The sequence below is a fragment of the Carettochelys insculpta genome, chromosome 13 (genome assembly GCF_033958435.1).
Source record: "Carettochelys insculpta isolate YL-2023 chromosome 13, ASM3395843v1, whole genome shotgun sequence".
NCBI lineage: Eukaryota > Metazoa > Chordata > Testudines > Carettochelyidae > Carettochelys > Carettochelys insculpta.
In genome coordinates, this window is record NC_134149.1 from 10,459,040 (window position 1) to 10,483,747 (window position 24,708).

A 24,708-nucleotide genomic window follows, 5' to 3' on the forward strand; every position below is an offset into this window, starting at 1 on the left:
GGGTGCGGGGGGGTGAGGCCTGAGCCCATCCGAGCTCCACCATCCCAGCTCTGGTGACCACCTTAAAAACAGTCATGATCCCCTTTGCAGTCTCAACCAGTGTTCTCTGTAAGCTGAGTGCTTTGGTGGCTGCCCAAGAGAGATTCATGTGCCATCAACCTGATTAGCAGAGTGCCCAGAGCCACCCACAGCCAGCAGCATGTGTTTCTATTTGTGGTGCACATCCACACATGCCTTGGGGCACATGACAAAATTTATTCTGTCCATGGGTGGAAAAAATTAGAGGTAACACTGGCCCTGGCCCACAGTTTGAGAACTGCTGATGCTGAGATCGTCTTTGAATGTGGAGCTATAGCATGAATTTAGGAAACAAAAAAGGTATAATTCTAATGCACTGAAAGACTCCCATTGATCTTCTCTGTGATATTGCTGTGGTAATAATTATTCTTTTAATGTTTTGCATTAATCTAAGTGTTTTCCACCTTGTGCTTTGCTCTCCCAGGATGACAATCATGGCACTTTGACATTGTGTGTTACCTTAACCCACAGGATTCTAAACAAAGCTATGCCAAAGGGAACAAAAGTTCTGTCAAGTCATTAAAAGAAATCTCCTTTGCCATTAACAAAACTGATGCATGATCATTTAGAGCTATTAGTGAGTGTTGCCAGCAAAAGCAGGTTGTGATTACAGAATATATAATAGGGTTTACTAAACTAAAATTGGGTATGTATATTATTATCTCTTAAGCAGTGTAAGTTTACATCATGCTGTGCATTAGGAGAACTGTGTCAAAGAAGTAAGAGGTACGTTGCCCCCGAAAGACTACCTGTCTCAAGGATGCAAATGGGAAATTACTGTGCGTTGAAATACAAAATTTAGTGGTGGGTAGTCACTGAAATTGGAAGGTATAACTGAGGAGGTGAATCAGCAGGGAGAGGTCCTGGGGGGTTTGTAAGTTGGGAAGCTGGGTGTGGTATAGGAAAGATTACACTACATGTAGGTGAGCAGAGAAGTTAGAAGAGATCAAGAAGAAGAAGAAGCATGGAGGAGGTGAAAGAAAGAAGCTTAGGAGGTGATTAGGGCAGAAGTGTGTGAAATAGAAGTTATAGACCATCAAGGGGAAACTTTCAAAGACACCTGTGGTGGAAATCAAGGCTGCTGAAATCAGTAACAAAACTTCCCTCAGCTTCAGTGGAGTAAAGGTTTCATCCCCAAGATGGTGAGCTAGACTTTCGATAGGTAGGTGGTAAGGTGAAAGGGATGTTTTTCTAAACCCATATTTTCCAACATGTAGATTTGACATAGTGGCTGTTGGGGGGTGGGGTTAAGTCAATAGAATTGCTCCATTTTAAACAGTGAAACTAAGAGTCACATTTGTCAAATTCACTTCTGCGCACTTCCTTACCTAGCTATTGACAAACGGGTGAGCTCACGAAAGGGAAACAAAATGAAAATATAGGGTAGGGAGAAGGGCTTATTAGAAAAGATTATGCAAGTTATGTACACAATATCCATGAGGAATAAGATGGAGCATAATTGAGTCAGATGTATATGGATTAGGTAAATGCCATGGAGTGATGTGAATTATTTAAGGTGTTGGGGGAGGTTACCCACTGAAATGATGGCATGAAGTGAAAATGGGGAAAATATAGCCTATATGCAGGAAAAATGTCCTGACAGTGAGATCAGTAAAGTGTGGAATAGTTTTTCAGGGGAAGTGTGGAAGCTTCATTCCCTGAGAATTTTAGAATTAGATTGGCCTAAGCACTACTAGTGTGTGTAGAAAAGACTCCTGCAGAAGGTATAATAGATTGTTTTGGCTTCTAGTTTCTATAATTCTATGAATTTAAATACATGAGTGCGTCATGGTTTGAGAATGAGGAGCCAAACCAATGAGGATGAGGAACCAAAGCTCTGCAGCATGTGCTGTTCTAGAATCATAGAAAGCTAAAATTGGAAGGGACCTTGAGAGGTTGTCTTGCACTCATGGCAGGACCAGGCACAGACTAGATCAGTGGTTCCCGACCTTTTCATTAGTGCAGACCCCAGTCACCCCTCCAAGCCATTTGCAGACCCCCAAACACCCCCCAAGTAATTTTTGGACCCCTATCAAAGGCAGTTCTAGCTGCTGTGTACACTTCATTAAATGAAAAAGGAAACTACAACATAGATTTTCGGACAGCAATTAATAATGTCATTGGAAGATATTTAATTTAAAAATAATAATTGCGTGTAGCTTTGCAATTTATTTAAAACTAATTTTCTTTGACCATTTTCGTTTTATCTTTTTTTTTTTTTCACAGAACCCCTGCCATACCCTTGCGGGCACCAAGGGGTCCGCAGACTCCAGGTTGGGAATCACTGATAAAGATCATCCCTATGGTGGGTGGGGATGGAGGGAAAGAGGTGTGGCCACAGGTTAGCTTCCCCTAACCAAGCTGTAGTAACAGATTGTGACTGCAGTATGCATTGGAAGCAGCTTCACTGGGCATGCTCCCCTGAGTCTAATGTACTTTTGCAAGATAACCATAATAAAATCCACTTATTGCTCATATGTTTATTTGCACTGTTTAGGGTGTTTGTGCTGCTTCATTTACAATGGGGAATTATAAGAAAAGGCATCAGTGATATGTAAAAAACTAGATTGTTAAATTGCCATCTTTTTCTGAGCACCTACTTGTCTTTGTGTGTAGATGTAATGCACATTCTTAAGAGACACGGAAGATGTCTCAAAACTCTCAAGTTGGATTCTTGTGTACTTTCAGTCTTTTGAGGCTATTTGGCTTGTATCAGGCCCATGAAGCAACAGCCAGAGGAATCAGCAACCACTATAAGAATATAACCAATGGTTCACTATAGTGCACGTTTAGGGTTTAAGAGTTGGCTTGGATGTCAGTGTAGTGAGCCATAAAATAAGATGCTTGATGGTAACAGTTTACTCTTAACTATTATCACCTTTGTCCTAAATTGTGGCATATGGTAAACTAAAACACACCTAATATTCTCACTGAATTCTGTGTATGGGGGTAGCAATTATATCATCTTTGCTAAGTGTCTAGCAATTTTAGTGACAGTTTTTAGCTGGAAAAGTAGGCTACTGTGTTCTTTATAAATTACAGTGTGTGACAACAGACTTATGAATATGTATTTAAGAGATACAGAGGTACATTTTTCTAATGATTTATGTTGATTTCAATTGGAAAATACTGTTAGTAATGACCACTAGATGAAATGTCTTTCAAATAATGGGGTGTTTCTTTGTTAGCTGTGGATTATTGGATCTATGTACTTCCCCGTCACTTTTAACCAATAAACTTTGCATTCTGTTACTGACCAATTTTTTTTTTAATTTAGGTTAACCTTCCCAATGACTCCAGCTGTGTGGAAGAAATATTGCGGGTGAGTTTAATCCCTTTTCTCTTATATCACCTTCTAATTATAGGCTTGGTCTCATCTTTGTTCAGTAAGCTCTACAAAGATGGTAATATTAAATGTACATAAGACTGTAACAATGGGCATCAAATTAAAGAGACGCCATCAAAGTTTGCTAAGCCCAAAATATTGCCTCTGTTGGGGTTAGTTCTCCATACCTTCATTTCTCCTCTTCCAAAGCCTTTGTCCACACTATGTACCTTATGTTGGCCTAACCATGGTGGCATAGTTGCTTAGTATAGATGCTCTTTATGTCAATGGGATGCATTTTTCTGCAGATGGCGCAACACTACCTCTCCGACTGATGTTAGACATGCTAACCAAAGAACTCATTTGTTGCCATAGCTGCAATTCACTGGTGGCTTTGTCAGCACATCTTCAGGTGGTTCCCTGCTTTTAAACTGAGAGCAAGTCAGGTAACACACACATCTCATCAAGCTGGAAGGGACCACAGGAGGTCATCAAGTCCAGTCCCCTGCCCTCTTGACAGGACCAAGCACCGTTCTTTTTTTAAAATCTGTTGGCCCTAGATCCTTAAATGGCCCCCTCAAGAATTGGGCTCACAACCCTGGGATTAGCAAGCAAATACTCAAACCACTGAAGGTTTAGGGCTTAGCTCTACTATTGCCCCCTCTCAGTTGCAATGAGTGCAGCCTATTCAGAGGTGAGCAGCCTTTTGCATTCCCATGCTGGGACAACAAGAAGTCTTGTGACACCTTATAGACTAACAGATATTTTGGAGCATAAGCTTTTGTGGGCAAAGACCCGCTTTATCAGATGCTTCATGCGTGCATGTGATGAAGCGGGTCTTTGCCCACAAAAGCTTACGCTCCAAAATATCTGTTAGTCTATAAGGTGCCACTAGACTTATTGTTGTTCTCGAAGCTACAGACTAACATGGCTACCTCTCTGATACTTGTCACCCTGCTGGGACAGAATCCCATGATTTTCGCACTCACAAACCAGGTGCTACACTGCTACCACCCTGTGTACCAAACATGACGCTCAGTGAGGTCAAACAGATTCAAGTCCTTCAAGTCTATCCTTCAGGAGCTGTAGCAGTGGCAAATACAGGTCTCAAAATAGCCTCTAGCAGACAAAGTATCATTTAATCTTAACAGCTAGAACATGACAGAACCAGAAATAGGGTTTGTAACATAATTAACAGTCTACACTCCTGAATAAAACTATATGAATGTAAGTTTCATAAAACATTAATATTCCTGGTTTATCCCAGAAACCTAATCTTGGGGAGATGTGGAGTGCAGGGGGAAGGTCAGCCGACACAGGGTTCCATGTATCTGTCCCTTGTTGTGCTTCAGGGCATGGGATTTTTATGCACTCCAAACTCCTTTGTTTCCATTTAATGACTCAAGACCCTCGGCTGAGGATCACAGGCCGCAATGCTCCCCTCAGGATAAATTTGCAAAGGGATCAACACCTGCACTGTCTTTTTACACCCCCTGTGAATGGAGGGCTATCCGAAATGTTTGCCTTCTTCCCTACCAGTTGATCCCTGCTTGAGTTGATCCCTAATGACCACATAGTAAACACTACAATAACAATCAAACTGTTGACCATATACTATTTGTGAAATAATTCTGGCATTTCTCACTAAAGCAAGTTGGGAATTTTTTTCTGCAATTTTTTCATCAAAAAGAAGAATTTTGCCAAAACTTCTCAGAAAACAGAGTCAGATTAATTGAATTCCATGACTCAAAATGACAGAAGAAAATAGTTTGTTCAGAGCTTTTTGGATTACAAATATTTTTGAGATTTTGACTTTCCATCCCGGTTCTAGATAGAGAAAAAAGTCTGAAATCTTGAAAATATTTGGAGTGGGAAAATCATCTTCTGCCTAGCTTGATTTTCCATTTTCTTCACCATCCCACTGAAGCCAATGAGAATACTCTGTTAATATGAGTTTGCCCTTTTTAATCTTTTGCTGAAGTTGATGTAGTGCTTCATGTATTTCCAATGTTTCTCTGTTACACGAGGGCTCTTCCAGCCCCATGACTCTAAATCAATGTGGAAAGCTGGCGCTTGTGTGGCATCTACCTATAACACATTTTAAACTGTGTATCTCATGGAATAATACAGCCAAGGAAAGAAACAAAAATATCTGAAAAATAGGAAAGAGAAAAATAACGTGGAAAAATTATAAAAATACTTTCTGTGTTTTGAAACATATTTTTCCACCTGCATTGTTTATGTATTTGAATTATGTTTGTTCGTATTGGAAAGAATTAACTGCTGGGTGGGAAAGCAGTTACTTTCAAGAAAAAAAATGTCAGATAGAGGTACAGGTTGAACCTCCCTTATGTTGCATGCTCGGGACCTGATTGGTCCCGGACAAGAGAATTTGCTAGATAAGGGGAAGTGTAGGGTTTCTGCTGGCAGAAAGCCTTGCAATCAGGGGCTGCTGCAGCCTCCCTCCCAAGCCCAGGTTGCCGTGGGGCTCCAGCCAGCCTCTGCCGCACGAGCTGCCATGGAGCACAAGGAGGCTTCGGCTCCCAGCCCTGCAGTAGCCTCCAGGCCCCTGTTGCCATGGGGCAGGCAGGAGATCCTGGTTCCTGGCTCCCTTGCTGCTGCAGGACCAGTGGGGGCTCCTGGCCCCATGCTGCTATGGGACTGGCAGAGGCTCTGGCCCTGCTTCTGCACTGCCGAGGGGCAGACGGGTGCTTCTGCATCAGCCACTACTCTTTTGTCTGGCAACATCTCTGGTCATGCTGGACGAGAGAGTACCCAATTTCAGAGGTACAGCCTGAATAATGTAGATTATTATTTCCATGGGCCAGTCATTCAGCTGACAGTTTTAATACATGAGCCGCACAAACATACATAAAACACAAGGATGTCTTATGGGGATTTGATCCTGTTCCCAATGAAGTTGATGGCAAGTCTCTCTTCAGTGGCAGCATAGTTAGACCCTGGTAGTGTATTACTGCTACCCTTGAGACCCACTGGTACAGCTTGACCATCTCTAGTCCAAGAGAGGTCACTGTGTTGGTCTGTAGCTTCACAAAACAAAAAAGCAGTAGAGGAGCACTTTAAAGACTAACAAAATAATCTATTAGGTGATAACGGTCACCTGGTCTCTACTCTGGCACCCTCAGGACCTGACCGGTGCCAGACCAGAGAATTTGCCAGACCATGAGAAGTCAATATTGTCTAACAGCATTACAACAGTTCCACTGCTTCATGGCCTCTCAGAAGACATTTAGGGGAGAGATTCAACCTGTAGTGATCTGCATCGGCATAGACTGAGATTAAATTTCTCAGGGCCTATAAAAGCTTGTTGAAGCCAGTGTGAGTATCTCCACTTACTTTACTGGGCTTTGAATTATATACACACTGCATAGAACTAGGTGCCACCCTTGCTGATGTTGAGTAGCAATTTATTCCACAATAGGCCTATTAAAATCAATAGAACAATGCTGAGTGTGAACAAAATGCCAGAATCTTGCCTTAGGGTAATAGGCCTGACTAAACCTGGCCATATTCTGCTCAGATACCTTGCTGTGAATTCAGAGTAACTCCATCCTAACCAAACATTTTACTATGAAGGCTGCTTAGCAAACAATGTATAATTATTGGCAATCTGTGCTCAGGAGAAACCCAGGACTAGCATATTTCTGAAGTGCGTTTACAAAGCTGTCTGGGGAACTTTCTGAGCCAGCTGGTAATATGCCTGGCTCTGGCCTGTTACATCAGCCTCCCTTGAGTACATTTCACTCCTGCAGGTATTTAAGAAAAGTAAGAAAACTAAGCCACTTAACTGTCTTTCACCCCTAAGAAAGTTTCAGTAACTCTTGCATTTTGTTTGTCACAGGCAACGTGTGTAGCAGAGATGTAAGCTGAGCCCAATGCCCTCCGATTTTAGATTTGTTTTTTCAGACTGCTCTTGATTAGTGTGTTGTTGGTGAACTTAGTAGTTTAGGATTCCTCCTAGATGCTAACAGATAAAAATGGAGTTTGACTGAGTTTATGGTCAGAACTTACCAATCAAGGGAGGGAAACAATCCTGTGTCCTTTCAGACCCCTGAGTCTTCAGAGACAAAATTTCACTGTTCCAGGAACGAAACGTTTAGCCACTGCCGTCATCTTGTGTAAGAGCTTAGAGACCTGCTCACGAAACCATAAATAAGGTTATTGATCGAGCAGTCTCCTGTTGATTATGCTTTTCTCATCTGCATAGTTGAGAAGTTTTGTTTTAAAAAACCCATTGCCTTCAAACTAAAGCCAAACTAAAAATAATATGGCATATTTGCATTGTTTGCAGGTTACCAGTGCTGGGCAGATAGATGGGAGATGAATAGATGGAGTTAGATAACTTGTGTTAGAGACTTCGAACAAATAAACAAAAAACCAGATGCTTTAGACTGAGGTTCAGGGTCCAATGCCTCTGCTACTTACACCAGTGTGCTCTAATCTTATTCTTGTGTGTGGTTTGCTTTGCAGTAACACGAAGATGCCATTGTGCTAGGCACTTCCCAGACACACAACAGAAAGGCAGACTCTATCCAAAGAAAACAAGTACTCCTATATTAATGGTGATGAAGAGGGTCTTACCCATGAAAGCTCATTACCTAATAAAATAAAATTGTTAGTCTTTAAGGTGCTACAGGACTGCTGTGTTTTTGTGAAGCTACAGACTAACGTGGCTACCCCTGGGATTATCTATCCACAGAGTTTATGATCTAAATTAACAGAGTTACTCATGATTTACATCACTGCAAAGGAGAGGAGAGTCAGGACTGCTGAGCATTAATTTCTATCAGTTGGACTCCTAGGGTCATGCCCCATGTGTTTAAGGAATCAATACCAAGAATTCTGACCAGAAGCCAGAATCTGCTTTCATGTGTGTAAGTAAAGGTTGAACCTCTCTAATTCAGAAATGTCTCATCTGGCAACTTCCATAATCCAGCATGGTTTTAGTTATGCAGAAAACCATTTATCATGGGTGTGGCCAAGTTTCCCATTGTTCCATATAGTTGGTTTACAGCCACCAGTCCTGGCTGTCAGTGTTCTGTGGTGATACTTAGCTGTAATTTACCCCTAAATGTCTTCTAAGAGACCAGTGAGCAGTCACAGTATTTTCAATATACGAGGCATCATTTACCTTCTGTGGTCCAACAAATTCTCTTGTTTCGCGCTGGTCAGAATGCCAGACGAGGGAGGTTCAACCTGTATAAAACTGAAGTAACACTTTTGACGTCAGTGCATCTTCCTGTTACCCGATGTATCTGATGCAACTAGATTCCACCACCATCCCCATCCTTCACTCTCCCCTCCCACCCCCTACTTGCATGACTGAAACACAGTGACTGAGATTTCAGCCATCCCATACACACTTACCTGGTCCTCGACATTGTTTAGTGATATGTGTGTGTTTAGGGAGCCAAGTATTATCCTCAAACTCATTTTCAGCTCTTGTACATTTTTTTGCGGGGGAGAGGCAAGCAGAGGACAAACAGTTATCCCAGTGCATGCAAGGAACAATGGCATTCCATTGCAGCATATTTCTGTAGAACAATGCAGGAATCCCCTTTGGAATGTATTAGTTCTTCCCTGGAAAATGATGCTTACTCTGGAGGAATGAAAGCCCAGGTATGTCTGCTCTTCTTGCAAGACTCACTCTGCCAACCAGCAAAAGGCAGCCACCTCTGGAATGAAATTAGTCATTGGACAATATGCCACATAGAGCTTTTAGAACAGGAAAAGGTGGTTATTTCCTCTCTTTGAGGAATCCCATGAGGAATTTTAGGAAGACTGAAAGTGACTACCCACATTGAGATTTAGGGCAAGACCTTCAGCTGGTACAAACTGGGATAGCCCCACTGAAATCAAGATCTGGCCGTGTGTGTGTGTGTGTGTGTGTATAAACAACAATTTCTTTGTTGCTAAGTTGCTCTTTTTACAGGTAAGTAAACATTTAAATCTAAAAAGCTGACACCACATAGCAAGGCAGAAAAATGCTAGAAGGTCTCTGTTTCATTGTAGTGCAGTGTCAGATAACTAGGCAGATTTCTGATATTATACAGACAGCTGTGATATTAATTAAAAGCTTTCTTGTCTAGAAGCAAAACAAATCTTAAATATAATTTAGATTGTAATTAGTGTAAAAATGACTGAAGTTAAATGAGCAAAGTCTATAATTTAGACTGTCTTCTATTCTTCTGATGACTAGCTCATACCTAATGACACTGGAGAATATGTAAATTGATCAGCAGGTGAAAATGCCCTTGACTGGGTAAATTATGTATAGTATTACCTTTCTCATGCCATTTGAAAGCACTAATGGATTTAATATGTATTATCCATAGCAGAGGTGAGCTGTTCACAGAGCAAAATTAGTTTGTAACAGATATAGCTCATTATTTGCCCCTCAGTAATTGTTTTCCTTCTAAAATACAAACCCATGCTGAAGAGTGATGCTAAACCAAATTATAATAATTGCGATTTGAAAAATACGGGTGTGCTGTCCAGTGTGGTTACAAACACACTTAGGAGCTGACAAGCAGTTTAAATATTTTCCTGTGAAATCTGGGGGTTTGCTGAGAGGAACATGATGTGAATTTAAAACAATTCTACAGACGTCATTGGACAAGTGAATAATGAGCTGACTGGCCTAGTAAATCATGCAAACCTGTCAAATGTAGGAACATGTCGGGGAGGAGATGATGTCAAATAACAGTAACTTAGCAACCTAGCATTTAGCTGTCCAGAGAATGAGTAAGAGTAGCCACTTTTAAATAGCTGAGTAAATAAGCGAATCCCTATATGTCTTAGGTGTGCCATAAAAACAGCCCTGCACCGTATGTTTTGTGTCAAGTGCCTTCTTTCTCCTGGAAAATGTGATTTATTATTTCTATTGAAATATTGGGAAAAAAAAGAGAGAGAGATTGAAAAGGTAACTCGTGTGTACTTGTGTAGCTGTGCCGTCTGTACCTCCACTGGAGAGCAGGCTACAGCATGACACACCTGTCCATCCCGCCCACCCCCTTTTAGGCCTGCTTGATCAACACAATTATTTTTATGGATAAAAATCGTTAAAATAAATATAAAAGGAAAATAATTTCTCTGAAATCCCAAAACATCCTATTGCCAACAGGAAAGTCATGCTTTTGCAGTAGACATAGGGCCAAGTTTCTCTCTTCCCTCCACATAAGTAAAAGGGTAATTCCACTGACCACAGGATTCTCTTGCTTACAACAATGGAAATCAGGAGTAGCTCTGCTTTATGTTGTTGTTGCTGTACTAATCTAGTTTACTCCTTTATTTTTCTGGTGTAAGTGAGGGCAGAATTTAACCCTTTGTCTGCAGCTAAGCACAGAATTCAGACCTATAGACCTGTTAGGCTGTTTCTAGGTGGCATAGGGATAGCTTGGTGCTTAGTGCCTTGGCTTTGTAAATGTAGGGTTCTTCTACGAGTGTCCCCGTGGGTGCTCCACAATAGGTGTCGGGCTCGCCCCGGCACTGCAGATCGGAAACTTTCCAGCAGTTTCTCCCGGACCGCACATGCGCCGGCACCCGCCGCTCCCTTGCGCGTCCCCGGCCACGTGTGCAATCCGGTCCCCGCCAGTTCCTTCTCAACCGCCATCGGCTGCAGACGGAATCCGCTCAGGCTACGGCCAGAGTCAGCTTAGTTAGAGTTTTTTTAGTGTAAACTGTTGTTTTTTTCTTGCAAAAAAAAAAAGGGAGAAAAAGAAGAAAAAATATATATATATAAAGATTCAGTAAAGAGAGAGAGGAGTGGAGAAAACGTTGGGACGTGAAGGCCAGTAGGCCTCCGGCCGCAGCGGGCTGCAGTCCGCGAAAGGGGAACAGGCACAAATCTAGTGCTAAGTACCCTATTAACAACTCAAAGACTCACCGCAATGTCCTCTTCAGGATTCAAAAAGTGTGAGTCCTGCCGCAAAGCTATGCCGGCCTCCGATGGGCATAGTCAATGCATTAGGTGCCTGGGGGAATCACACGTTACCCAGAAGTGTTCCCATTGTGCAACGCTCACAGCCAGGGCCAGAAAAGACAGAGAAATGCAGCTGAAAATGCTGTTGTTTGATAAGGCCCTCCAGCCCAACGTGCTGGAGAGGCCTCAATCGGAGGGACCCCCTGGGCTCCATAAAAGAAAGGCGGCTTCCCTCACTCCCTCGGTGCAGAAACGGAGGAAGCTCTCTCCAGCCCAATCCCTGCCGGCGGTCACAGCGAGCGGGACGGGCGTAGCACACAGCCCCCAGCCGCAGATCCAAACAAGCGGCAGCGCAGCAGCACACGTGGCAGAGGCTGAGCCTCCGATTACTAAACAGCCGGCATGCGCAGCTCTCAGAGCGGCGGCCAGGCAAGAGCCAGAACTGGCGGCACCGCCACAAGCGGCACCGACCCCTGCGGCGCCAGCAGTGCAGGGCCAACAGGCACGCAGCCTGCAGGCACCAGAGGACGTTATCCACACTGCACCGCAGCTGAGCGTGCCGAGCGCGGCGCCAACAGCGGGGCCGAGATCCCCGGCATGGGAGGGGGCGGTGCCAGCCCCGCAGGGGAGGGGTAAGGCGAGAGCAAAAAGCCGGCACCGCAGCCCTTCTCCGGACAGGGCTGCAATGCTACTCTCAACAAGCTCTTCTCTTATGCTGCGCACGCCACCCAGAAGACATGGGTCTCCTCCAGCCTACCCAGAGCCTCCTTCTCCGTTCCTCCAACCAGCATCACCATGGCTTGGGCCACCTTCGCCTTTTCTGGGATTGGATCCCTTGGAGTACTATCACAAACCAGTTTCACCACTGTCTGAATCATCGCGGAGATCTCGCTCTCCCAGACACCGGGGGTGCACACCCCGAGAGTGGTCCAGGTCTCCATCCCAGGAACCGTGCCCGTGCTGCCATGATCACTCTTACCATGCTGGTCACAGACACCCCAGGCATACACCTAGGGGCAGGTCCCCCCCGACCGTCCAATACCCCCGCAGACACTCTCGGACGGGGACGGAAACACAGTTGTCTCAAGGGGAGTTGATTTTGGAACCCCGAGACTTTCCTTTGCAAGCCTCTAGCGAGCGGGTGTACCATCAACCGCAAGAACCTGAGAGTTCGAGGGAGGCCTACCCTAGTGGTTCCTCCTTGTCCTCCCCCGACGAGGCTACGGCCCCTGGGGACGTTGCTTCACCGGATGACCTCAAACAGTTTCAGGAGCTGTTTAAAAGGGTGGCTTTCACGCAAGGCATCCAAACAGCAGAGGTACAGGAGAAGCATCACAAACTCCTCAAAAAATCTGAGACCCCCGGCTTCATCCAAAATCGCTATCCCGCTCGACGAAGCCATCATGGAGTCAGCCACCACCATATGGCAGACCCCGGCTTCCGCTCCACCTACAAACAAGAGAGCGGATAAGAAATACTTTGTCCCGGCGAAGGGCATGGAGTTCCTTTTTAGTCACCCACAACCAAATTCATTGGTGGTAGAATCATCTCAGCAGAGATCAAAGACTTCCCAGTACAAAGCGGGGGGTACGGACAGAGATGCCAAGAAGCTAGAGCTGTTCGGCGGAAAGGTATACTCCTCCTCTACCCTGCTGTTGAGAATGGCAAATTATGCAGCACATCTAGCGAACCATAATTTCAACAATTACTCCAGGCTTACTTCTCTCACGGATTCGCTTCCAGAAGATAAGAAGCCGGTGCTGAAGGCGATTGTGCAAGAGGGCTATGCAGCTTCGAGGACAGAAGTCCAGATCGGCCTGGACGTGGCAGACACGGTGGCACGCTCAACGGCTACAGCAGTGGTCATGCGCAGGGAATCCTGGCTTCAGACATCGGGTATCCCAAGGGATCTGCAGGCGAATATTGTTGATCTCCCATTTGACATGCAGAAGTTGTTTGCAGATTCAACCGATTCGGTCCTTCACTCCAGTAAGGACTCAAGAGGTACACTCAGAACCCTGGGTATTTATACCCCTCCATACAGGAAGAAAAAGTATTACCCTCAACAAAGACGATACCCGTACCAACCACAGCATGCTCAGTACCAACGGGGCTACGACCAAGGGCGACAGCAACAGCAGCAACAGTACAGAACTCCTAGGCGATGTTCCCAACAAAGCCGTGCATCCTCAGGGCAAGCCCAAAGGCATCAAGTTTGACGGGCAGGTCGAGGGCTGCACTATCACTACCATTGCGCAATGCCATCCCCAGCTAATGTTCCATCATCGCCTCCGACCGTTCCACCCCCAATGTCAAAAGATCACCACAGACAAGTGGGTACTGGAGATCATAGCCACGGGTTACGCGATCCCCTTCCAGTCATTCCCACCGCTGAAACCTCCGCCCAGGCCCCACCTCAGGGATGATTCCCATGGGGCGAGACTCAAACAGGAGGTGCACCACCTTATGTTCATAGGGGTGGTGGAAAGAGTGCCGGAGCGATTCCAGGGGAAAGGTTTTTATTCACGATACTTCCTTACAGAGAAGAAAATAGGAGGCTGGAGGCCCATCTTAGATCTTCGGGGCCTCAACCGGTACTTGTGCAAACAACGTTTTTGGATGATCACAGTCACCTCTATACTCACGGCACTGGACGATGGAGATTGGTTTGCAGCCCTCGACTTACAAGATGCGTATTTTCCTATAACGATCCACCCGGCACACAGACGCTTTCTCCGTTTTATGGTCGGCAAGGAGCATTTCCAATACAAGGTTCTTCCGTTCGGCCTCTCCTCGGCCCCCAGAGTATTTACCAAAACCCTGGCAGTGGTGTCAGCCTACCTGCACAGACACGGGGTATTTATATTCCCATATCTGGACGACTGCCTACTGAAAGGGGCCTCAAAGGCAGAGGTACTTTGCATGATACGCGTAACAGCAGACACATTCTCTTCTCTGGGCCTGGTCATCAACCTCGTGAAGTCCAAGACCGACCCCACACAAGACATAGAGTTCATAGGGGCACGTATAAACTCTGTTACAGCAAGGGTCTATCTACCTGACGCCCGCTTTCACGCCATCAGTTCGCTGGTGCAAGTCATTACATTCAGCCCCACGGTGCCGGTCTTAACGTGCTTGCAGCTGCTAGGCCACATGGCGGCGGCAATGTTTGTGGTGCAGAACGCCAGATTGCATATGCGCAGCCTGCAACATTGGCTGGCGAGCGTCTACAAGCCGGCATCCCACACTGTCCGCAGGGTGGTGTCGCCCACGACAGAGGTGCGCAGATCCCTGCAGTGGTGGGTAAACCCCAAGAACATGATGACAGGGGTACCCTTTCACCAACCACAAATCTCTATTTTTCTTACTACAGATGCTTCCCACATAGGATGGGGAGCTCACATCGGCGACAAAGTGACGCAAGGACTGTGGTCCCCTACGGAACAGTCACTGCACATAAATATACTGGAGCTCAGAACAGTGTTCAACGCCTGCAAACACTTTCGAGGCCACATACAAGGCAAAGTAGTCGGGATCAATACAGACAATACCTCCACCGTGTTTTATATAAATCGACAAGGAGGAGCTCGATCCTGTGCCCTATGTGCGGAAGCAGTCCGGCTGTGGAACTGGTGCATCGCCAACAATATAACTTTGAAAGCCTCGTATTTGCCGGGCACTCACAATGTGAAGGCAGACCAGCTGAGCAGGCGCTTTGCACTCACGCACAAATGGCAGATCCGTTCCGATCTGCTACGACCGATCTTTCACACATGGGGGTTTCCTCAGATAGATCTGTTTGCCACTCAGCACAACAAGAAGTGCCCCCAGTACTGCTCCAGGGCAGGATTGGGGCGGGGGTCCCTGGGGGACGCATTCGCGATTTCATGGACGGGCCCCCTACTTTACGCATTTCCCCCCACAGTGCTCATCCACAAGGTCTTGCAGAAAGCCAGAAGGGAGAGAGCCTGCATGATTCTAGTAGTCCCAACGTGGAATCGACAGCAATGGTTCCCCTTGCTTCTGCGCGTCTCGGACCGCCCACCGGTCCCCCTTCCGGTGGCGCCAGACCGACTCACGCAGGCCCAGGGGTCCATAGTGCACCCACACCCTCAAGGCCTGTGCCTACAAGCATGGCTAATCCATGGCTCAGCTCCTTAGAGAGCACATGTACGGAGGGAGTACAGCAAGTCCTGGAGAGGAGCCGAAGGACCTCCACCAGGAAGACCTACAAGCAGAAATGGACTCGATTTACTGCATGGTGTTCTGCCAAGGAGTTAGCTCCCCTTGATGTTCCTATACCTGTAATACTAGAATACTTACTGGACCTCAAGAAGGGCGGGCTTTCCCTATCCTCACTAAAGGTCCACCTCGCCGCTATATCTGCTTTTCAGCATGAAGAGGAGGGGCCCACGGTATTTGCCCATCCTATTGTTACCAGGTTCCTGAAGGGGCTGGTAAACCTGTACCCCCCTCGGAAACCGCTTCCACCATCGTGGAACTTGGACCTGGTGCTCAGCACGCTAATGGGCCCACCTTTTGAACCCTTAGCCACAGTTCCCCTACGTCTCCTTACGATAAAAACAACCTTCTTCCTTGCAATCACGTCAGCTCGCAGGGTGAGCGAGCTCGCAGCAGTTATGGCAACGCCGCCCTGCACAGTATTCTCAAAGGAGGCGGTAACCTTACGGCTGCACCCGGCCGTTGTTCCAAAAGTTTCTTCAGAGTTCCACGTTAACGAACCTATAGTTTTACCCTCGTTTTACCTGAAGCCTCACAGCTCCGGCGAGGAGGCACGCCTACATCTCCTGGACGTGAGGAGGGCGTTGGCCTTCTACATAGACAGCACTAAGTCCTTCCGGAAAACGGACAGACTTCTAGTCTCTCTCGTTCCCAGGTCGAAAGGAGAGGGTCTCTCTTCACAGAGAATCTCAAAGCACATTGTGTCCTGTATAAAAATGTGCTACGAAGTTCAAAAGACTCCTTTGCTGGCCCCGCCTAGGGCTCACTCCACCAGGGTGGTGGTGGCGTCAACAGCTTTTTTCAAGGGCATCACGTTAAAAGACATCTGTAGAGCGGTGACCTGGTCATCCTATGACACCTTCGCCAAGCATTATGCCCTGCACTGGGTATTCGAAGAGGATACCCGTCTGTCGACTGCAGTCCTTTCAGGGCCAAGCTGCACATAAACTGATTACCCACCTCCTTACTTGGGTTACTGCTGGGTAGTCACCTATTTTGGAGCACCCACAGGGACACTCGTAGAAGAAAGAGAAGTTACTCACCATAGTAACAATGGTTCTTCGAGATGTGTCCCCGTGGGTGCTCCACCACCCGCCCATCCTCCCTGCTTCGGATCTCTGTTTAGTGTTTTTCAGGAGCATCCGAGGTGGTTGGTCAAGGAACTGGCGGGGACCGGATCGCGCACGTGGCCAGGGACGCGCAAGGGAGCGGTGCGCACTGGCGCATGCGCGGTCCGGGAGAAACTGCTGGAAAGTTTCCGATCTGCAGTGCCAGGGCGAGCCTGACACCTATTGTGGAGCACCCACGGGGACACATCTCGAAGAACCATCGTTACTACGGTGAGTAACTTCTCTTTATGAGCTCAATCCTTGAGGCATCTGTTCCAGGATCAGGTAGTTTTCTTTTCTTTTTTTTTTTTTAAAAAAAAAATCTGCCAGATATGGCGTTAGATCCATCTGTGAGTTCAGGGCCCAGGACTCAGTGGCCGTGTCTACACGTGCCCCAAACTTCGAAATAGCCATGCAAATGGCCATTTCGAAGTTTACTAATGAAGCACTGAAATGCATATCAGCTCATGGGAATAAGGGGACTTCGAAGTAGGCTGCGTCCTTTCGAAAAGGAGCCCTGTCTGGATGCGCCGCGCGGCGGCGAGGCGCATCAATTTCGAAGCGCCGTGGCCACCTGCATGCTAATGAAGCGCTGAATATGCATTTCAGCACTTCATTAGTAAACTTCAAAATGGCCATTTGCATGGCCATTTCGAAATTTGGGGCACGTGTAGACGTAGCCAGTGACTTCTGAAGGCTCTTTTCAGCTCTGTGAGATATGCATCTCTCCACGTTTCATTTCAAAATAACTTTGCTGTGTGGCTGTAGCCTTAGGTAACCATCTGGAATGATAAGAAGCCTTGGTGACTTGTTCATACCAGAGTTTTGTAGCTGATCTTGTTAACAATGGCAGTAATAATGCCAGTGAAGTCAGTGTGATTATCAGAGTCTGTTTTTCTGGTGTATCTTGTGTAGCTATTTACACAATAGTGTGACCGTGGGCCTAGTCTTCAGCTGAATTCAGGTTAGTCCAGTACCAAGGGGAAGGCAAACATGGCTATCTGCCATTTTATCCCCCAATACTAGGTCAGAGACCCAGTGCAATGTAGATTAGCTTTAGGTTGCTTCAAGTTACATCTTAGTCATTCTGGCAGCTGAATGTCATGGGAGTATTGCAGAATGCCAGCCATGTCTCTTTCCAGTAGAAGTGTTCCTCATTTGTTCCATGTGGAGGACTGGTTATACTGGAGGCTAAACCTCTGTCATCTGGAACCCTGGGGACCTGACCAGTGCCAGATGAGAGAGTTTACTGGATCATGGGAGGTCAATATAGCATAGCGCATTACCAGCACTTCCTCATGCTTACTGGACTCTTAGAAGATATTTAGGGGTAAAGCACAGCTTGAGAACAGCACAGAACATTGAGAGCTAAGACAGGTAGCTGTAAACTAACTTTATAGGACCACGGGAAACTTGGCCACACCCATGATAAGTGATCGTCTGGTTAACTAAAATCGTTCTGGATTACAGATATTGCTGGATGAGAGAGTTCCAGATTAGAGAGGTTCAACCTGTACTTTTGCACTAGTCGAGGATTTCCCCACCTAAGCCACCTTTAAGTCTCCTGTGTGCTACTGGATCAGAGCCAAGCAGACATAGTAGGGACAGGGACAATATCTCACTCTGGGTGTGCGTAGTTACTATAAAATGCTTCCTATATAAGAATGGTGTTATTTTGCATCTACTTGTCCCAGGTGTGAATGATTACACAAGGCAATAAAAGATCAAGACTCTGGCAGTATAGCAAATGGAAGTGGGATCAGTTTCGAGCCTCATGTAATTTGCCTAGAGATGTCTTTTTTTTTTTTTGTATTTTTAATAATATTAAGCACATCAATTGGCAATGCATTTTGAAATGCAAAGACTGGTAATTACGCATATCTGTTCTGGCCTGTCTCTACTGGTTCAACAGAAAGATTGCAAACAGATAGAGAGAGGTTACACTGTATCTATTTCTAACACAGTATTCAGTTCTGTATTTCTTATCTCCTTGATTGTAATATTTTAACATGCATTTTGTAGGGCCAAATTGAAATGTTGCCAATTTCAGTCACATTATTTAATTCCACTCTCCTTGCCAGATTTAATATTACAGCTAAAATGACTATAAAGTAAATTGGCGCCATCACAGTGAACACAACGTTGACTTGCGTTTGGCAACGTGTTAATGCATCTGAAGGGAACAAGGTGATTCTCATCTGTCAAAGGAATGAAAATGTATTAATTTGATCCCATTTCCCATGCTCTCCACCAGCTCCGTTTTACAAAAGGAGCCACTTTGTAGCCTTTTTTCTCTATATAATCACCTTGGGAGTGAGTTAACATAAATTTTAATGTCTCACATGATGTACATCCTTGTTCCCATTAAGTACACTCAGTGTCATGGCAAAGATTGTAAAAAAAGATGGAAAACTGCACAAAAGCAATCTGGGGTGGAGAGGAAGAGAGTCAGTTTACTCTTAACAATGGGAAAATTGGCTTAGTGAAAGAGATCCAAACTCAGATGTTGCTCAGTCTCTAACTGAGCTCACCTATGTGTGGTGTTTGGAAAAGTATGAATAACTTTATTTAATACTTTCAAGTGCCTCTGAATGTTGAGTTCCAGAGAGCAAAAAAACAAAATACTATCAGAGAGGCAGTTAATGGGGCTTCTTACAGTTAACGGGCAACATGAATTATCATAAAGCTACACAGGCTTTTCTCACCAGGTCCAGGTTTGCAGGCCCAATGGGCCTGAGACTCCCCTCTGTTACATCAATGTACATAAGGAGTAGCACCATTGAATTCAATAATGTCTTCAGTGAAAGAGAGGAGAATCAGAAAGAGGTCCATCCAGATGGATATTGCCATGATAATGACTGTGGCTACTTCTCCGCTACAGCCCAAATCAACAATCTGAGATCAATCCACTGTTGGTCAGTTTAGCAGGTCTAGTGAAGACCTGCCAAATCAACCAGGTTGCTCTCCTGTTTACCCTATTACTCTACCCAGACAAGAAGAGTAAGGGAAATCTATGGGAGAGTTTCACCCATCAACTCCCATGATGTAGATCCCACAGTAACTTGACTTAAGGTACATTGACTTCAGCTACATTATTCACATAGCTTGGCTTGCTAAACCTGGGGTTGTGAGTTTAATCCTTGAGGAGGCCATTTAGGGATTGGGGCAAATAGACATGAGGGATGGTGTATGGCCCTACCAAGAGGGTAGGGGACTGGACTAGATGACCTACTGAGGTCCCTTCCAGTTCTCAGAGGCATGTATCTCTGTTACCTATAAGAGGGGAGGGATAGCTCAGTGGTTTGAGCATTGGCTTGCTAAACTCCAGGTTGTGAGTTCAGTCCTTGAAAGTGCTGGTTATGGATCTGGGGTTTAAGAAAAAAAGTGGGTGGTGTTTGGCCCTGCTAAGAGGGGAGGGGACTGTATTTGGTGACTTCCTGAGGTCCCTTCCAGTTCTGTGAGATGTGTGTATCATCACATAGCTTAAGTCAGCTTTCTGCTATAGGGTAGACAAAGCTTTGTAGTGCTGTGGCCCTTCAACATAGCTGTACCAAGTGTCCTCATTTGATTGTTATCAGAGCACAAATACCTTGTGAAAACTGTAGTAGGAAGCTTTGAATATACTCTGCCTGGTTCCAAAGTACCAGATTGCAAACCAGTAACAACTTGTGGCCTATGGAACAAGCTTCTATCTAACATAACAGCCACTAGAGGCTAGCATGCACTACTTATATAAGTTAAATCATTCAATACATATAGTTGTGTTCAGAAACGCACATAATTAAATATTTCTTTGTTCTCTGAAGAATTATTTCTGTATTTCATCTTATCCTGTCATAATAAAACACAGTAAATAGGGGCATGAGTGTTTAAACTGCTGGCAATGTTACCTTTCGTTTAAGTAGATTAATAATGCCTACTTTACAGAACAAATTCTGTGCCTTGGGCAGAAATACAACATTGAAAACACATTCTAATGGAGCCATTAGGGTTTGTGAATGAATATTTGTTTTACAAACAGTTGTGGCATGAAATAACAGACCCACAAGCATTTTCTGTCAGATCTTTATCTTATAGAAGGGGAGGGCTTCAGTCTGTCGGCCTTCAGGGCTGGGACTTAAGATGTAAAGCAAAGAGCTAGGTTCTACAGCTGGTGGGAAACCCCATCATAAATTAGCTAGACAAAGGAGTTGATTGGTCCCACTGGCTGTGTGTGGTTAACTCAACTACTTCACAAATGCTCTTCTCCATCTCTTTCTTGATATTCATAGTTGAAACTAAACAGGCCAGCAATGATGCACCAACTCAGATTTGACCTGGGTCACTCCACACCTCTTCTTCTCTGGTCTGGGATCTCTAGATCCCATCCAAAGGGCATTTCCTCTTCTGTAGACTCCTCACTTAGGAAAAATTGAGGTGACATCATCCCAGGTCACGGCCTTGGCATTCTCTGTGTGATTTGCAGGGGTGATGGTGACTTGGACAGACACTCCAGCAGGCATCATCTGTCTGAAAAACAAGATATTCCAAAATCTTGGGGACTTCTGTCAAGATATCTTTCTGGACTCAGCCCGGGCTCCCTGTAAGCTGAGCGCTTGGGGGGCTGCCCAGGAGAGATTCCAGTGCCACCCAGCTGATTAATAGCATGCCCACAGCTGGCAGCATGTGTGGGTAGCAGTGGTGCACATCTGTTCATGCCTCCCTGCACAAAGCAAAATTTCTTCTGCACGTGGACGGAAAAAGTTAGAGGGAATTTTGGCCTCAGCCATTGTTTTGGATGCAAACTTGGATGCCCTGTGACTTAGGTACACACCATCGGCACATCCACAGAACACAGTCCTGAGACCACTGAGCTCACAGCACATCTGTTTCAACCCTTTCAGGAGATGATTTTATATTTGCTATGTGTCAGGATTGTCTCGGCAGGTGAGGTATTCAGAATAGGCCACAGATATGGACAGATTTGCTTCTGCCCCTAAATGAGTGGAACACATCTCAAATGGATGTGTAGACATCTTAAAGAATTTTTTTAATAAGTGTAGATAAAATTTCCTATACCCATCCCTCTGTCTCTTTCGCTGTGGGTGCTTGAGATGCCACTTAGCCCTCAGTTTGTGTATCTGTAAAATGGGGAAATAATACTGCTATATTTATTGTTTTCAGAATGCACTGAAACCGCCAGCTGGAAGGTGCTGTACTAGTATCGGGTATTGCTGCAGTTTTGTTATAATAACACAAATGCAGAGACATTTGAAATTATACTGGATGCTACAGGTTATCCACTGCAGGAAGATCCCTAACATTTCCTTGAAGAAAGAGTGGTGCTGGATTTAACCTTCTGAGACCCTGTATGGACTTTCAATCTGTTTTATCCATGTATTTCAAATTGTGTTTATAATTGTGGGGAAGGCTATTGAATATGTAAGGCCCTTCCAGTTTCTTTATGCAGGATATGTTTCTTTCTATGCATTAGGGAAGAATGAGAACCCTCCATGGATGGAGAGATGTTCCTGAACATTTCTGACTATCACGTTAAAATTTTCGCCACAATGTAATTAGTTGGGAGGTCCTGCCGCACTAACTTATGTCAGCTGTGTAACATTCTCTGGAGATGGCTAGCAATTCCTTAATCAGAAGCGGGGGTAGGGGGCTTGTTGATTTGGTGGGGTTTTTTTTGTTTTTGTTTTTGGCTTTTTTTTTGTCTGGTTGGTTGGTTTTTGCTCAAGGAATTTCTCACATCTACTTTGTTTTAAAAACAGTGATACCAAAGAAGAGCTCTAATAGAAGCAAGGTGGAGGAAATGTGGGACTGTGGTATCAGAAAGAACAATGTTTTTCTTACTCTAGAGCAGGGGTCAGCAACCTATCCGAGGCAGAGTGCCAAAATTTGACCTCTATGTATGGTCCAAGTGCCAACAAAACTTTTTAACGTCACTAATAGTCCTATTTACAACAACTTCATTAAAAAATAAATTAAGAAGCAGAGCTTTACTGTCTGGTAGCATTAGCTGGCCGTTTGTTAATTCACAGGTGGCATGGCTTTGAGCCAGCTCCTGGCTGCATGGGGGAGGAGGGGCAGGTCTTAGCTCCTGCCTTGTGTGCCAATTAAATTAGCTTACATACCACTCTTGACACGTGTCGGGGGTTGCTGGCCGCTGATCTAGAATGTTAAACCACTGGGTGACAATAGTGCAGTGATGAGAGAGAAAAATTGCTCGCAAACACAATTTGAAAGCTCAGCCATTAGTGAGATGGTTTTATGCCTTTGTTTGCTATGCACTGGGCCCTATTTATTTTGCCCGATTCCAGTGTTATAGCTGTGTCTGCTCACACCAATGTTATGACACCGTCGGTAGAGACCTTTATTTTCTGCCATTTACAGCTCCTCTGTAAAAATATGATCTGGTCCAAAACTTACACTCGAGAATAAATACGTTGTAAGGTGGAGACAAAAAAAAAGTATCTTCCCAACTCTGCAGAGGAAAGAAACAAAGACAGTGTGGACTTTTACTGGTTCAGGAGGCTTTCATGGCTAGACCAGATAACCAGTGTGGCCTGCTGCTGTATAGAGCACTGAGGTGGGACCCAGGAAAACTGGGTTCCCATTCCAAGTCTACCTCTGGCCTGCTGAGTGAGCGTGGACATTCATTTCCCCAGGAATATCTCAGCTTTCCCATCTGTATAATGGTGATAATGATTAAAGTTAAGATTTAGTCATGGGTGTTTTTAGTACAGTGGACAGGTCACGAGGAGTAATAAAAAATTCACAACCTGTGACCTATTGGTGATCTGGTCTATATACCCCTGACTAAAACTTGGGTTCTCTGAGGCAGGGAGCAGCCAAGGACTCCACTGGTCATGGGGGTGCAGTGGAACATGGCCCAGGACCACTGCAGGTTCACAGGGGCGGCCGTGTGCAGCCTGGCACTGATGTTAGGGTGCAATGGGATGCAGCCAAAGATTGTCACTGCTGCTCCGGGTAGGGAGCATCATGGCCTGAAACTCCAGCAGCAGCAGCCAGAGCAACAGTCACGGGGCTGCCCAAGCTGCTTCTGCAGCCTAGTTAATGATACCAATCTCTTTTTGCAGAGACTTTTCAATTTTGTGGTAAAATGCTAACAGGAAGCTAAGTATTATTATCACAGTGGTTCTTTCTGGCCTTGGAGTCTGTGCATCTCTGTGTGCAATGCAAAACAGACATCTTTTATTACATAAATTGTTCTTGCCTCTGTCGCCCTCTCTTTAGATGAGAGGAGCTGTAACAAAATTGTTCTGAACTGCAAAAAAAGACCTGAGTTTGGTTTGACGAAGGGTTGGAAGATCTGGGAGGTGAGGCATTTTGTTTTAACTTATGTCCTGTTATAACTATATTTGGGCTTTCTGACCTGTAGACCTAGGTATGTAGTCAACAAAAGGACTGATCTGCCAATTTGCCTGGAAAAGGGGATCTCTGCTGAATCTTTAAATACCTATTGGGGCTCAGATTTAATCATGAAGCACTCCCTTATGAGAGAACAAAGTGTCAGCAGAGTTCTTCACTGCAGGCCTATTTCCATGAAAACAGTTGTCACTCTTTTTTCCTCAGCGACTGAGCTTTTGTTACTTTTAAAAGACATTTTCATGATCTCCTCATTACCATTTCTCTTAATGTGATAAGTGTAAAGTACAAGAAAACTATCATGTTTGAAAGGATACAGCAACCCTTAGAAATGTTATACTAACTGCTTGTGTTCTTTTTTTGAAAAGGCTGAGGCTGGGGATTTCACTAAATGTATCATTCTGTCTCCTTTTGCTGTAGCATTGTCATTTTATAGTGTCTTTCACTTATAACACAAGTTATCCTTCAAAAAGAATGCCGTGTTACTGCATCTAGCCTTTGTATCTCTCCAGCAAAGTGAGATCAACAATTCCCTTTGGTAATTGCTGGAACATGATAATAAATTGCATGTTGTACTGAAAAAAATACTCTTTGGCAGGTTTATTCCAGCTCCACTTTGTATGATAACTGGCAAT

At 45.0% G+C, this 24,708-nt stretch overlaps 1 protein-coding gene across 4 annotated transcripts in view; it reads left to right on the forward strand.

Annotated features, from left to right (window-relative positions):
• The window catches only part of AFF2 (ALF transcription elongation factor 2), a 474,637-nt gene that overhangs the window by 249,185 nt on the left and 200,744 nt on the right, over positions 1 to 24,708 (forward strand). For all 4 annotated transcript variants that reach the window (XR_012647252.1, XR_012647253.1, XM_075007493.1 and 1 more), the window contains exon 4: positions 3,356 to 3,400. Coding sequence is in view for 2 of the 4 variants with exons in the window: in XM_075007493.1 (XP_074863594.1) it covers positions 3,356 to 3,400 (45 nt within the window). In the remaining 2 variants the exon portion in view is untranslated. The remainder of the gene's footprint in view (positions 1 to 3,355; positions 3,401 to 24,708) is intronic.